The sequence below is a fragment of the Hirundo rustica genome, chromosome 6 (genome assembly GCF_015227805.2).
Source record: "Hirundo rustica isolate bHirRus1 chromosome 6, bHirRus1.pri.v3, whole genome shotgun sequence".
Lineage (NCBI taxonomy): Eukaryota > Metazoa > Chordata > Aves > Passeriformes > Hirundinidae > Hirundo > Hirundo rustica.
Genome location: NC_053455.1, coordinates 58,728,114 through 58,741,788, shown reverse-complemented (window position 1 = coordinate 58,741,788; position 13,675 = coordinate 58,728,114). Strand labels below are relative to the sequence as shown.

At 50.5% G+C, this 13,675-nt stretch overlaps 1 protein-coding gene across 2 annotated transcripts in view; it reads right to left on the bottom strand.

Moving 5' to 3' along the window:
• The window catches only part of EPS8L2 (EPS8 like 2), a 48,255-nt gene that overhangs the window by 15,724 nt on the left and 18,856 nt on the right, over positions 1-13,675 (bottom strand). For both annotated transcript variants that reach the window (XM_040066346.2, XM_058420925.1), the window contains exons 2-4: positions 13,586-13,650; positions 12,484-12,539; positions 2,237-2,301 (exon numbers count right to left, since the gene is read on the bottom strand). In XM_040066346.2, the coding sequence (XP_039922280.1) occupies positions 2,237-2,301; positions 12,484-12,539; positions 13,586-13,629 (165 nt within the window). In that variant the 5' untranslated portion in view covers positions 13,630-13,650. The remainder of the gene's footprint in view (positions 1-2,236; positions 2,302-12,483; positions 12,540-13,585; positions 13,651-13,675) is intronic.

The window sequence follows — 13,675 nt, the reverse complement described above, 5'->3', positions numbered from 1 at the left end:
TGCTGTAGGTAGAGCTGCCCTGGGGGGCCAGGGACAGCAGTGTGGCCACTCCAAAAATGTTTCTGCCAGGCATTCAGAGTTTGCAGGAAGGGCAGCAGTGAAATGCCTGCTTCTCTTTGATGCACACATCCCATAGTCCAGTTTCAAAGCAAGAGCTGGAAAAATCAGGAGTGTTTTAAAGCAAGTCCTAAACTGGTGGGAAATTTGTAGTAACGGGATGAGTTTTGCCTGGCTTTTCTCCCTTTGATCCCGTATTTTCCTGCTTTCTCCCAGTGATCAGATTTAACCTTTTTAGGGATCAAGTAGCTTCTTTCTGGTTCTGATGCACTCATGAGCTGATTCAGTAACACAGTGCATTGTGTCCACAGTTGACATGTGCCTCAGTGGGCCATGGAGGAGGATGAGAGAGTTGTTGGGAAAGAATTCCTTTCTCCCTGTAAAAGCCCACATAAATGCAAAGTGGGAAGCAGATTAAGAGGCAGCAAAAGCTGATGCTGCTCCAGCATGTCCTGCTGTGGGATGGGAACCTTGGAGAAGCTGTGGATGTTGAGGTCTGACACAGACCAGATGGACCCCAGAGGGATGTGTGCACTCAGAGCACAGAGCCTTGGATGGTTGTGAGGAAGCACAGGCAAGAACTGTTGTTGCAGTTGGCTCCACACGAGGTGGATGCAGGGAAAGGCTTGGATTTACTGCTCTGGTAGACCTGACTGGCAGAAAGTCTTTAAACATGCTCTTGGGCATTAGCAGTGGATAGGGTTTGCTGTTAGATGATTCCCAAAGGCTGGAAGAAGGAGCAGAGAAGAGGACAATGCAAGGCCCATTCCTGTGTTCATCAAGCAAAGGTATGGGGTGAGGCACTGTCTAAATATAACCCCTGGCAGGTGTGTGAGCTGAAAGCTGAGATTAGCAATGCAATCACGAATGAAAAACATGCTGGGTGTATGGTACTGTAATTGTAAAATAGTGCATGGGAAGGTATTTGCCAAGTCAGTTTTATCTGTGCAGAGGTGACAAGCCCTATTCTTTCAGAGCAGTGAGGAGAATGGGTTTACACAAGATGACAGGCATTTTTATCTATTCTATTATTTTATTCACCACTTTTACAAGCTTCATAAATTCCTTTGCTTTTTACTGTTCAGTTAGTTTTCATGGAGGGGAAGTTACTTGTGTGACTCAATCATTCGAATATTTTTCTACTTTGTATTTTCTGTAAATATGGGTGGATTGAGAGGGAGAAGCTTGCTGCTGTCTTTGCTTTATTTCTTAAAACCCCTTTAAATCCAGATGGACATTCAAATACAGCAGCTTTTACTAGAATGGGCAATGACTCCATCCACCATTAAACTTTGATCAGATTACTTCAAAGGGTGTAAAATACCTCACCCGTGAGGAAATCTCATTCTATCTCACTGCCTGCCACCGCAATCCTGTTTGCCTTGGTCAAAGTTCAGGGGAGAGACTCACAGATGGGTGGCTTATGGCATAATTAATGAAGAATTCATTTACATGTCACTGTTTAAAGTCCCTTCTCTGCATCCATAAGTGACTTCTTAGCCACTGAGTTGGTTTCTCCGACGGAAACCAGGATCTCTTTCCAAACAGGCACTTTACAAGACTAAATGTAGGCTTTTAAAGGGCCCCATCTCCTAAATATGAACCTCAGGAAGGGTTCTCCTGTCTCGCCTTGCCCAGTTTTCAGTGATGGATGGCCCCACCTCCTCCACAGAGTCCTGCACCACCAAGTTGCATTACAGGAATCACTGAGTTCGGGATGACCAGGCTGGATTCTCTTTTTGGGTGGGTGTCTGTGGCAGTGGGAGATGGATTTGGTTTATTGTCTGTCTTGTGTCAAGGGGTTTGTGTTACCTGAGAGGACACAATAGCTGAGGAGATCTGAAAGCTGATAGTCCATGTGGTCTCTGTTGTTTGGAAAGCTGATTTCTGGTAACCACCATGGGAACTCTGCTTTTAACATGTCTGTACTGATCAGAAGGGTTTAAAGCACAGGGTGACAGGAGAGACAACATTTCCTGCTCTCCTTCACACACCGAGGAGGGAGAAGACAAGAGCTCCTCCATTTCCTCTTTCCTTGTAGAGAATTCTCCTTGTTTATTTAAATTTCCCCCTCAGCCTCCTAAAGGTCCAGGACACAGGAAACAAACTGCACTATGGGCACCTATCCCTGACCTTGGCCTCTCAGCCCCTTAGCACTCCATTGCGTGTGTCTGCTCACCTGGACGTGGTACTGGGAAGTCTCGTGCATAATGACGTTGGAGTTGGAGTATTTTTTCCTTTGTTCTGTAAGAAACAAGAAAAGAAGCATTGGTTGTTTTCCTCTGTATCTGAGAATTACAACGCTGTGTCTTTCTCACAGTCCTTTTCCGCGGGCGTTGCCAGCAGGTGTCTCTCCAGGACAAGCATTGCCTTTCCTTGAGCTTTGCCTTGGGAATTTCACCTTTCTCCTTGGCCAGCCAAGAGTTTTTAATCGAGCTCCTCTTGGTGCACTGGGCTGAGCACAGTCCTGCCCACGGCTTGGGGACCATGCTGAGCACTTGGAGATATCCCAGCAATAAGGATCATGAAAAGATGCCGCTGCTCTTCTTCGGAGCCTGGCAAAGGCAGGTAGAAGCTAATTTGAGCCGATTTCTAAAGCTTTTTAACACTTATCCTAACACTCTTTAGGCTGTGCCATCAGCTTGGCAGGACACACGAGTACTTCACACCCTCTAGCTCGGCTCCTGTGGCTGAAAACACAGCGGTGTTTTGCCTCTGTGCCTGATTGCTGACAGCCCTGGAGTGGTGGCTGTTCCCCAATAGAAACAATTTATTGATTTATTAGTGGGAATATTGGCAGAGGCTGAGAATGCTGGGCTCTGAGCCCATCTCTCATACACCACCAGCACCAGCTCAGAGGTGGAGAGAGGATGGTTCTGGGGAAAGACCTCAGACATCCAGCCCAGCTCCCTGCTCAGCCATTCCAGAGTGACCTTGAATAAAGGAATTAACATTGCAGTGCAGCCCCTTCCCACCTCAGGCTGGCAAGAAAGGCTCAGTGGCACTTTCTGGTTGCTGGGGGCTTTAATTGCAGTCTGTCCTACTTGAAATGTGGGGCAAGGTCTGGGGTAGGGCACAGGCAGTGCGTCCCACAGGGAATCGGGGCTGATGTGAGGCACTTTTTTCCTCTCAGTAACCTCAATTTCCTCCCCGAGCATTTCTCATGTAAATAGATGACACTGATGGAAATGAGAACACCACATTCGTGTGGGATGGAGACAGATTTGAATTTTAAGACATCCCATCCCCTCCTTTTCCAAAGGGAGTGGAAAAGGCTGAAGTGGGTGGTCTGGAAAGAAAGGGAGTTTACATTCGGACAGGCAAGTGTCTCCAGCCCTGAGAGGAAGGGTGAGGAGCTGTGTTGGGAACTGGTAGTTCTTGAGGGAGGGAAGGAATACCAGGGGAATGAGGTTTCCAGTGGGAGGCTAGCACAGGTCTGTGTTCCTGGTAGGAAAATAGCCCATGGAGCTGTAGCAGTGGTCAGGGTAGCAGCTGATTGCCCTCAGACTCTCTGGGATCCCTTCCAATGCTTTTTCGCCTTCCTCCAAGCTCAAAGGAGCTGCACATGTCACAGTCAGGAGAGATCTCAGTATGAACTGCTGAGAAAATGTTCAGAGAAGCCCTTGGAAGTTTTGAGGGCTGGCCAAAACCTCAGAACTCTGCATAGCCCAACCTCCCATCACCTGCACTCAGTGAGTGCAAGAGAGCAAAGGCCTCTTTAGCCCTTTGCAGCCTTGTTCAGACAGCATCGAGCCCTGGGACAGGGAGAAATGCAGGTGTTTCCCCTCCCTCTGTTGATTTTTCCCTGGGGGAATTTCTGCATTACCTCCATGAGTCACAGAACTAGAACAAAGTGCCTCTATTTTGTCTCCCGATGTCATTCAAGTGATGTCCCAGAAGCTGGCCAGGGCAAGAAATGGGGTGTTTCTGCATGTTCTCCTGAAATCCCTTCAGTCTCCTTGGCTTCTACCTGATCCCCACACCCATGGAAACGTTTATTTTTGTGTTTCCTGCTGGCATCCACAAATAAGACCATGAGGTCTAGAACCAGCCAGACTTTCTGGACAGCAGGATGCCAAAACACTAAAATCTCCTTCTTTCCTAGCACTTAGTTTTGATTTAAACACAGGAAGAATTAAAGATCCGGGTTGCAGATCATGAAGGAATCAGGTTTGGGCCGCATCTATCCAAGGAGCGTGGGTGCTTTAAAGAAAACTAGTGTTTTTTGGTTTATTTACTGAAAACAATGTGGTGAAACACTGCCAGGCTTTCCAAGATGCATCATTATTTGTCTTTGATTAAATCTGACTCTGGTTGGGCTAGGCTGATCCCAAAATGCTTTTAGGAAGAAATTCTTCCCTGTGAGGGTGCTTAGGCCCCGGCACAGGTTGCCCAGAGAAGCTGTGGCTGCCCCATCCCTGGAAGTGTCCAAGGCCAGGCTGGACCAGAATTGGAGCGACCTGGGACAGTGGAAGGTGTCCCTGTCCACGGCAGGGGATAGAATGAGATGGGCTTTAAGATCCTTTCCAACCCAAGCCATTCTGGAATTCTGTGAATGATGCCTATAGCAAAATCTGTGGCTGTTTGACTCCTCCATCAAGGGGGATCCTTTCCCTCGCCCAGATGAACTCCCTTGGCCAGCCATACCTCAGAAGGCAGGTCAGCTGTTCTGTGTGGCTCCACCCTGCCCTTCTGCACAGCCTCGTCCCTGACCTGCTGAATTTTGTATGAGTGCATGCTGGCCTGTTAGCAGCAGCAGTTCATTTCCTGCTGCTTCATCTGACACCTCACACCAGGACACTTGGCATTTCTACAGCATCCTGCAACAGGACCTCAGCACCTTCAGGTGTTATCCGACCCCCAACCTGGCCACAGGATGTGGAGAATTTGCATAATCACCATGTGATCGATGAGCATTGCAGGAATATAGTGATGATTTCTCCAAATTAGCTCAGACACCCATCTGCACCTTTGTCTATCTCCTGCTATGACCTTCAGAGTCTGTGGCAGTGGAGGACTCTGGATATAACACAGGCAAAGGCCAGGGAGAGCTCCAGGGCAGTGGCACCGGTACAGCAAACATCCAGAGGTGATAAAGCTGGCATGAGCCCACAGTGACCATCACTGTCCTTTTTCCCTTTTGTCTGCCAAGAGAGCCAAAGAGATGGAAAACAATACAGCTTTGTCCTGTCCTTTTCGTGTCTGGCAAGGAAACAACCCAACTCACAGCGTGGGTATCCTGGCAGGTGCTGGTGGGATCCCCTGTGGCCTGAGGAGCAGGGATCCCAGGCACTCGCTGTATGTGTGAGATGGGGAATCCAGAAAGCTTTGAATGCCTTAAGCATGGCTAACAGGGACAAGCACACGCTCTGTCTCATCTCTTGCCTCTCAGGGTCTGGCCCCGTAATCCCTAAGATAATCCTTTGAGGGGGCAAAACCCTATAAATGGTTCTTTAATGGAATTCACTTCAGTTGTCTCCTAACCAGGTAGCTTTATTCTTGCCTCACACCCAGAGGAGTGGGGAAAATGGCAACGAATGTTATCTGCCACTGGTATCTTACAGATAAACAGTGCTGTGGGAATGGCGTTTCCCACTGGCACCAGTGAGGAAATGGGAAGAGCTGAGACCACTGCAGAAGTAAAAGGTGGTACCTGAGGGTTGAAAACAGTGCTGGGCTGAAATCCCAGTAATGATGCTAAAATCTTGGCTGTCAGGGAAAGAGTCCTGTTTGGCTTTATGTCAAGGAGTGGAAAGGTTGAAAGAGAGTAATAAATGAGGAAAAAAAGCAGGATCGATACACATCCTGGAGGGCTGGGGTTATCAGCTTGGTCCAGGAAGCCAAAGCACATCTTTAGTGCCAAGTTCCCTCCCCATTTCCATGCAAAACCTTATTTAGCAGGGAGCTGGGACGTGGCTGCGAACGCGCCGCAGTGAGCACAGGAGATCAACTAGTGGGATAAACTGCCCGTGGGACCAGCTTACAGCTGGGATAATTAAGGTCTCTGGGAATGCTGAGCAGTGCTAAGGAGGGCAGGAGCAGGCTTGTTTTTCTCCATGCACAGCTTCTGTCAAGCCAGAGGGGCACAGCACCCCCAGGACAAACTTCCAGTGGCCCCTGCCTCCCCTCCAGACACATCCTTCTCTGACGGATTAGTTTTACCACACAGGATCCTACCTGATGCTCCCTGTCCCTCCCCACATTTGTTTACGGCTTTTGTTTGGCAGAAGGCACATCAGAAGACGGGGGGATGTATGGACAAGTCTGTGAGGAATGAGAGGTATTGGATTTGTTTTCCTTGCCAGTGCCATACCAAGGTCCTCTCCTCCATTCCCTGAATCACACTGCCGACCTCCCTGGCCTCCACATCCATTACAGCAGCCTAAGGGAAGTCCTGGCAGTTACTTCTGGAGCTTGCCAGTTCCTTATATAATCTTTAGGTTATCTGTACATTATCTAGCAGTGCACACACTTTTTATGGGAACCTGCCAGCGTAGCGTGAGCTGCTCTTTGCCAGTCGGCAGGTCAGGACCAGCCTGCTGAGGAGAAATGGAGCAGCAAATGCCCTGTGTGCTCATGGCAGCCACAGAAACCTGCCAGGCTGGCTGACAGAGCAGCAGTATGGGATAACCTCCATTCCAGGATGCCAGCCTGGGGCCAGATGTGGCAGCTGAACACAGCATGTGCCAGGTTCCTGCTTCCTCGCCAGGCAGGAGGGTGGGATGATCCAGGTAACTGGGGTTAGTCAAGGATCCGGTTTTTGGGCCTTGCACTGACCTGCAGTGCCTGAGCTCCCAACAGGGGAGAATCTGCAGGTCCTGCCTTGCTCCTGCCCTGTTCTCTATGGTCAGCACAGAGAGAGCTCCATTTTGGGATATCTTTGCAGCTTAGGGAGCATTGAGCTCCCTGGGTTTGCTGTTAGATCCTTGGTACTTGCTGAACTGCTGGAGCTGGTCTGTATCGGCGCCTGGGGCACTGGGAATGTCTGCCTGGTCAGCTCTCACTCACGGCTGGTGTGTGTAGATGGGTCTGGAAGCTCTTGGAGTGAATGAACAGCTCTCATTGAGGTGTGAATGGGCTTGTGGCAACAGGGAGCAGCGGCTCCAGGTTTCACAAGGCTGAATTCCTGCTCGGCACGCTTCATACTTGCTACAGCTCAGCCCCAAGTGCTCACATTCCTGGTTTATTAGCTGAAGACACAACCCACTCTAGGAAAGCAAATAAAAACCTGGCGCAGCTCCTGGGTTGTGCAAGGACTGAGTACGTGGAGGAACAGTGTGTGTTTGTGTTCAGTGTGTCTGGCGGCATGGTGTCCATCGGGCAGCTTGGAGCAGGACAATCAGGGCATTGAGGAGCTATAGTTCACCGGTAGACATATTCCCTTTTGCCTTTACAACCAGACCTGGAAGAAACCTGCCAAATTTTTTTTCACCAAAAAACCCAAAGTGGCGTTTTCTCAACTTTCTGTAGCTGTTAATGGCATTTTTTTGAATCTCAGAACATAGTAAAATTGTGTGAATCCTGATTTAATTAGTTCACTTTCTTTGAGTCTTGAAAAAATTCATAATGAAAAGTTTCCCCCTTTTTTTGTTGTTGTTATTTTTATGAACTACCACAACTTTAGTGCCCAAGCTACTTGAGCATATCCAAAAACCCCATTTCCATTTAGGAAAAGGTTCCTCTGTGTGAGCTCTAAAAGCAGTCACTCCATACAAGAAGAGAACTTGTGCTCAGCAGTTTCAAGGTGGCAAAGAGAAAGGAAAACTGGAGATGCTGAGCAGCATCAGAGATGGGAGATCCCTCTCCACAGCATCCCTGTCACTACTTGCCATCCCAAACTCACGGCCAGCAGCCCCTGGAGCAGTGTCTGCTCCTCCCAGTAGCTCCAGTTAGGGCTGAACTGAGCCAATGTGTTCCCTGTCTCACCCACCACCGGAGCTTGATCTGCAGGAACCAACAGGATTGTTGGCTTCCAGTTTTTCTTCCAGCCCTACTTCCAGTTGGTGCATGAATTGTCCAAAGCATTGAATAAAAGGGTCACCCACACACACATTGTCAAAGGGCAGCAGGGTAATCTGAAGCTGGAATCTTGGCTGGGAAAGGGAATGTGAGGAAGGGAGCTGGAATGGCACCGAGGAAGAAGTGGGGAAGGACAAGCGAGTTATTCAGGGCTGGCAGCAGAGGACATCAGGAATTAATGGCCTGGGCAAGAAGGTCTCTGCTGAACCTCAGGCTTTTTCTCCAGCATGATGAAACCTTTAAAGACATGACAGTGAATGGCACTGTTCAGATGTTGCCCAAATCCCTGCGGATTTAGGCATGGAGATGGTCCTCTTGAGCAGGCTTAGGTTTAGCCACTGTTCCTGCCTGGGTTGTCTCTTGCAGACAATACCAGTGTGCGTTAAACCCTGCACAGATCCTCTCCTAAAGGCTGTGAGGAAGGAACGGTCCCTCCCTGCTCCTGTCAATAACGATGTGACAGCCATGCAGCCTCCAGCTGGAATTGTGAACGAGCTCATGGTGTGGGCAGGGTGTGGGAGAGCCAGCAGCAGGGAATTACAGTCCGGGCACTGTGCTCAGGGCTGGAGGGTCTCACCTCAGAGACCTCTCCATGTGGCTGGCGCTGGGGGTCCCACTGCGATACAAGGGAGGTCTGTGGAGCCCCCCAGGAGTTGGTTCATGGCCATTAAAGGTAATTTACTCCTTCTCCATCGGTGTGTTCTGCCTGGCCAGGACTAAGCAGCTGCCTGTGGCTCAGGGGTGATGCTGGCAGCAGTGGAACCTCTCTGCCTGTGGCTCCCCAGGGAGATGATCCCTGTCCAGGGCCACAGCGGGCAGGAAGTGGCTCTTCTCTTTGTGATAGTGCCTCGTGTCCTGTTACAGCGCTGCAGCCTGGCTTGGGTTACCGTGCAGTGTCAAGTGATTGGCGTCAGCACTGCGCTTCTCCAGCCTAACTCATTGCTCCAAAACCCCTTTTCCTTTTCCCTGTGCCCTATCGAGTCTGGTTCTTTCCCAGAAATGTGTGCATTGAGGATGGGTGGGCAGGCTGGAACCAGCTGCCTGGGTCTCACAGGCCTGGCCTGGGGGGCTGGAAGGAGGCTGAGCACCGCAGAGACAGACAGCAGCCAAACAGAAATGAGCTGCTTCTCCCCACAGCCCTACACAAAATCACTGCAATCATCAAACTACCCTCAACTTCTCCTGCTATGCTGCCTAATCCATCAGGAGAGCCAGCTAGCGCTGTTTGACAGCTCTGGAAGCAGCTGAGGGGAACACCTGCAGAAGCCCACCTGGAGCCCCCTCAGAAAGGGGTGGCAGCAGCTTTCCTGCTGTGGGAAGTGCTGTGCAGAAATGCTTCCTGCCAGTCCTTCCCCTGGCTTCTGCTGGAGCCTGGTTCCCCCCCACAGGCTTTCATCTGGGCTCGGAACAGATGCCCGTAAGCAGAGAAGCAGCCTAATTTATTTATGGTGTGCATTAACATTTATTCAGCTGGTGGTTGTGTGGGGAGAAAGGTGGCAACCTGAGAGGGGCCAGCCATTACCTGCTGCCAGCTGTGGCGGGAGTGCTCCCTGCAGCCACAGACCCCCTCCAGAATGTGGAGCTGAATGAATGCGGTGCTGTTTTATTAAGGGGGGAGGAAAGGATTAGTCTCCTACTCCCATGAGAGCCAGAAAACTCCACTGAGGATGGCAGAGCAGCTGGAAAGCATATCAAACTCTGGCAGGGACAGAGCCAGGGGAGGGTATCTTGGGGCTTTTAGCCAGTTTCGTTGTAGAATTCCCCTTGGTCATCTCTCTGCATCTCTCTGTGCTCACCACGGTGAAGACAGTGGTAGACACAGTGAAGACCACAGTGGTAGGCAACATATTTGGTGATCAAAGCAATTTCAGCAGGCCAAGTGTGACACCAGAGCCTTGCCCAGCCATCAGCGGCCTTATGATGAGGCTGTTCCTGTGAGAACCTTCACACTATGCCCTGGAGCCCCCCAGAGTGGACCTCCACCTTCACCATCTGGGTGTCTTCCTGTGCACAGCCTGAAGCTGCTGCTGTGTTCCAGCCTCACCACGACAATTTTAAATATTCCTCTTCAGGGTCTCCCCTGAGGTGAGTTTAATATTCCCACTAAGTCCCTGTGGATACTGGGGACACCTTGGCCGTTAGGTAGCACTTGTGTACCCACAGTTGGCACTCCTGTCATGTTAGGCCAGTATTACTGTAAAAAAGGCATCTTTAGGAAGCTAAACCCAAGGCCTTGTTCACCTAGAAATAATATTTAGACACCTGTGTGCATTGGAGCCGTCATAACCCAGCGAACTTTAAATGGATGCCTGCGTTCTGGGAATTTGGGAGTTGCTTCTTGGAGGTCTGGCTGAGGGTCCAGCCTGATTGCACTGGAGGAAAATGGAAATATGAAAAGTCTTGTCAGCTCCAAATGTCCCTCAGCAGTGTTGTAATCACATAATCAAGGACAGCTCGGCTTGGTGTGATTTGTTTCATTATGAAACATAATTCCCCCTGGAATTTTAGTTCTTGCTCGCCCCCAAATGTGCCAGCTCACAGCAGAAATTAATGCTGGGGGAGGGAGGCTCTGAGTGGGAAAGGGACCAACACATTTGGTTTACACGTGCTAAGTGTTCTTTGCTGAATTAGCGGGTGGGTTTCAAGTGCTGCCAAGAAAAATCCCTCTGGATGTGCTCATGCCAGGGGCTGGGCTGGCCAAGAGGCACTGATTTGTGCAGGGAATGCCTGCAGAGCTCGTTCTGCTTTTCAGTAGTGGCAGAGAAATAGCAGGCAGCTGCTTTACTCCTCCTGAGGATTTGGCCCAGGGACATAGAGTCCTCATTTTAAGTTTGCTGGAATTTGGTCAGAAAGGTCCCAACCCTGGTGAATTTGCTTTTGAGGTGTGTTCATACAAAAAATGTAGAAGATGAAATTCTGTGTTGAAAAGTGCTTCTTTGAGAGGTGTGTTTGTTTCCAAGGCAGTCTGTCAGCTTTTCCCTGCACTGGCTTTTGTGGCATGGGATTGAAGGGTGCTCCCTGCGCCATTGCACCATTAGATCCCCCTCTGGATTCTGAAGGCTGGATCCCTGGGCTGCCTGCACCCATGGGTGCCAGCCTGCAAATCTGCTTGTGTTTAATGCTGTTGTGAGCTCCCAGGTTCACTTTACACATCTCTGCAGAGCTGTTTACCTGGAACTACAGCCCTTGTGCCCCTGCCAGGGTGTGCCACAGTGTCAGTGCACAGCCAAAGGAATGTGCACTGCCTTGGAGGCAGGAGGAGTTTGTCTGCACTAGCAGCCCTGTGTACCCCCAGAATTCCACACCTCATCCTCTTGCTTCTTTACCATGTGTCCTTCCATCTCCAGAAGTGACTGACACAGTTCAAACCCCTGCTTGGCACCTCCCCACCCCGCAGCATCCAGGCCACAAACAGCCCAAATTTCTGCTCTGCCATTATCCTCACGTTTCATTTCTTGGAAGCAAATTGATGTTAACAATGGCTTTGTTTAGCACTAAATACAGCCCCTGCCATCCCACTTGTCCCCAGGTGAGGCTGGTCTCTCTGGACATTGCTCCAGGCCACTCCACATGGATAAACCTCCAGCCAAAAGCCTTGGACAAACAGAGTCACTTCCCAGGGACAAATAAACCACCTTGACAGTTCATAGCTGCCGAGGACAATCTCTCATCAAATAGAAGATCTCCAACACACACAGCCTGTTCCTTCCCAATTAAACATCAACCAGGTAAATCCACAGCTCTCGGGTGGGAGAGCTGGCAGGCTCAGACTCCCCAAAAGCTGCTTGTGTTACCCCAGACAACCCCCAACTTCTTACCCAGGAAATAACTGAGGGAGGTGATTTCTCACATGTTTTATGCTTGCTCTGCCCAGCCCAGAGACCACATTTTCACCTGGGGTACTTGGATCTGCTGAGATCAGGAATAATTGTTATTGATACCTAATTGTGCTCAACCCAAACAAGCTGACTCTCAAACTGTGCACAAGAAGCTATCCTGCCCATTCCCTGCTCTTCCAAAAGAGCCAAAGGGCATGGAATTTTCATGGTTCACTGAGTAGTTAGAAGAGGATAATCATTAACTTGCTGAGGACAGTCTTTCTTTTGTGAGGCCCTTTATCAGGTGATCTTGCTAACAGACCTGGGGAGGATCTGGGTAGGGGAAGCAACGTTCTGTTCCCCACAAAATCCCAACTGCCCCCAGCCTGGGTCGTGTCGGCACAGATGTGAGGTGCGTTTTTGCTACCAGGTCAGGCCAGCCTGTTGCGTATGGAACTCACTGGATTCATGTATGGATTCATGTGGCTTTGATTGAGTTTCAGCCTAAAGCTCCCCAGCATCCACACCCAGCTCTCCAGAGGTGCCTTAGCCATGTGAAACTTTGGATATGTTTGCGGACACGACTCACCATACAGGTCCTTTGCGCTCAGCTTGGAGGCTCCCTCGGCTTTGCCCATGCTGCCGCTGGAAAAGAAAGAAGGTGCGAATCAACCAGCAGCTCCCAAATATTTTTAACATCCGTTTTCACACAGCAGCTCTGCAGTTGCCCAGAGGGACCAGCCCTTCCCTTCCTTGCAAAGCGTTTCCTTGTGGGCCGTGCTGGCGGCTCCCTGTGCAACCCTACCCGTTATCCACACCACAGACATGTCACTGAAGCCAGCGGTGGAAACAGGACACGGAGTGGCCCAGCCAGGCCTGTCTCCACTAGAGTTACCCTCACAATGTCCCCTGCAGGGACAGCACTCCGGAGGGGCTGCGTTAAGGACAGCGGCTCCTGGTGTGCCATAAGTGGGGTTGTTACAGGGAGACCCCCTCCGTGTTATCCCCGAGTCCACCTGAACCTGAGGCAGTGCAAGAGCCAAGGTGATGATCCCTTCTCAAAGGACATGTTGGAGATGTACCCCTTGAAGGCAGGTGCTCAGATATAGAACATATCCCATATAAGCATGGGAGGGTGGAATTGCATGTAAACAGTTAAGTTTTGGGGTGTCAGGTGTCTGAGGACCACATGTAGGGCCAGCCCCTGTGCCTGGGTCATGGGTAGGAATGAGCACCCAGGAGATAACAGTGTTTTTTCTGGCAGAGGAGGATCCAAGCAGGATCCGAGGTGCTGTGGTCAGGCTGTCCTGCATGGAGCAGTGAGCCCATGGGTGCCCAGGGGCTGCTTTGTACTCTGTCACTGTGTCCCCCTGAGGGCAGGCAGTGGTTCAGGTGCTCATACCTGGAGCAGGAGGGAAGGAGAGAGCTAGTGGCTCTGGCTCCATTGGGAAGTTGCCACGGGCCGCTGTAGCCCGAGGCTGCAGGTGGAGAGGCTCCTGGTGTCCCTGTGCCCTCTCCAACTAATGTGCCATTATCAAACCCCAGTGCACAGGGCAGGTGATGTGTGAGGCAGTGCCAGCTTGTGAGGTGCCCAGGAGGGCTGAAACTAACACCAGGGACTTTGGGGATGAGTGGGACTGCTTGGAGTATCCCCTGAATGGTAGAAAGGAGTGGTACAAGAAGATCCTTACTTTGCTGAGCCGGGGTTGCTGTTGAGGGATCCCTTGTGATTCATGTTGCTTCACAGGCCAGGCAACTGCAGCAGAAGCACAAGAGACCGG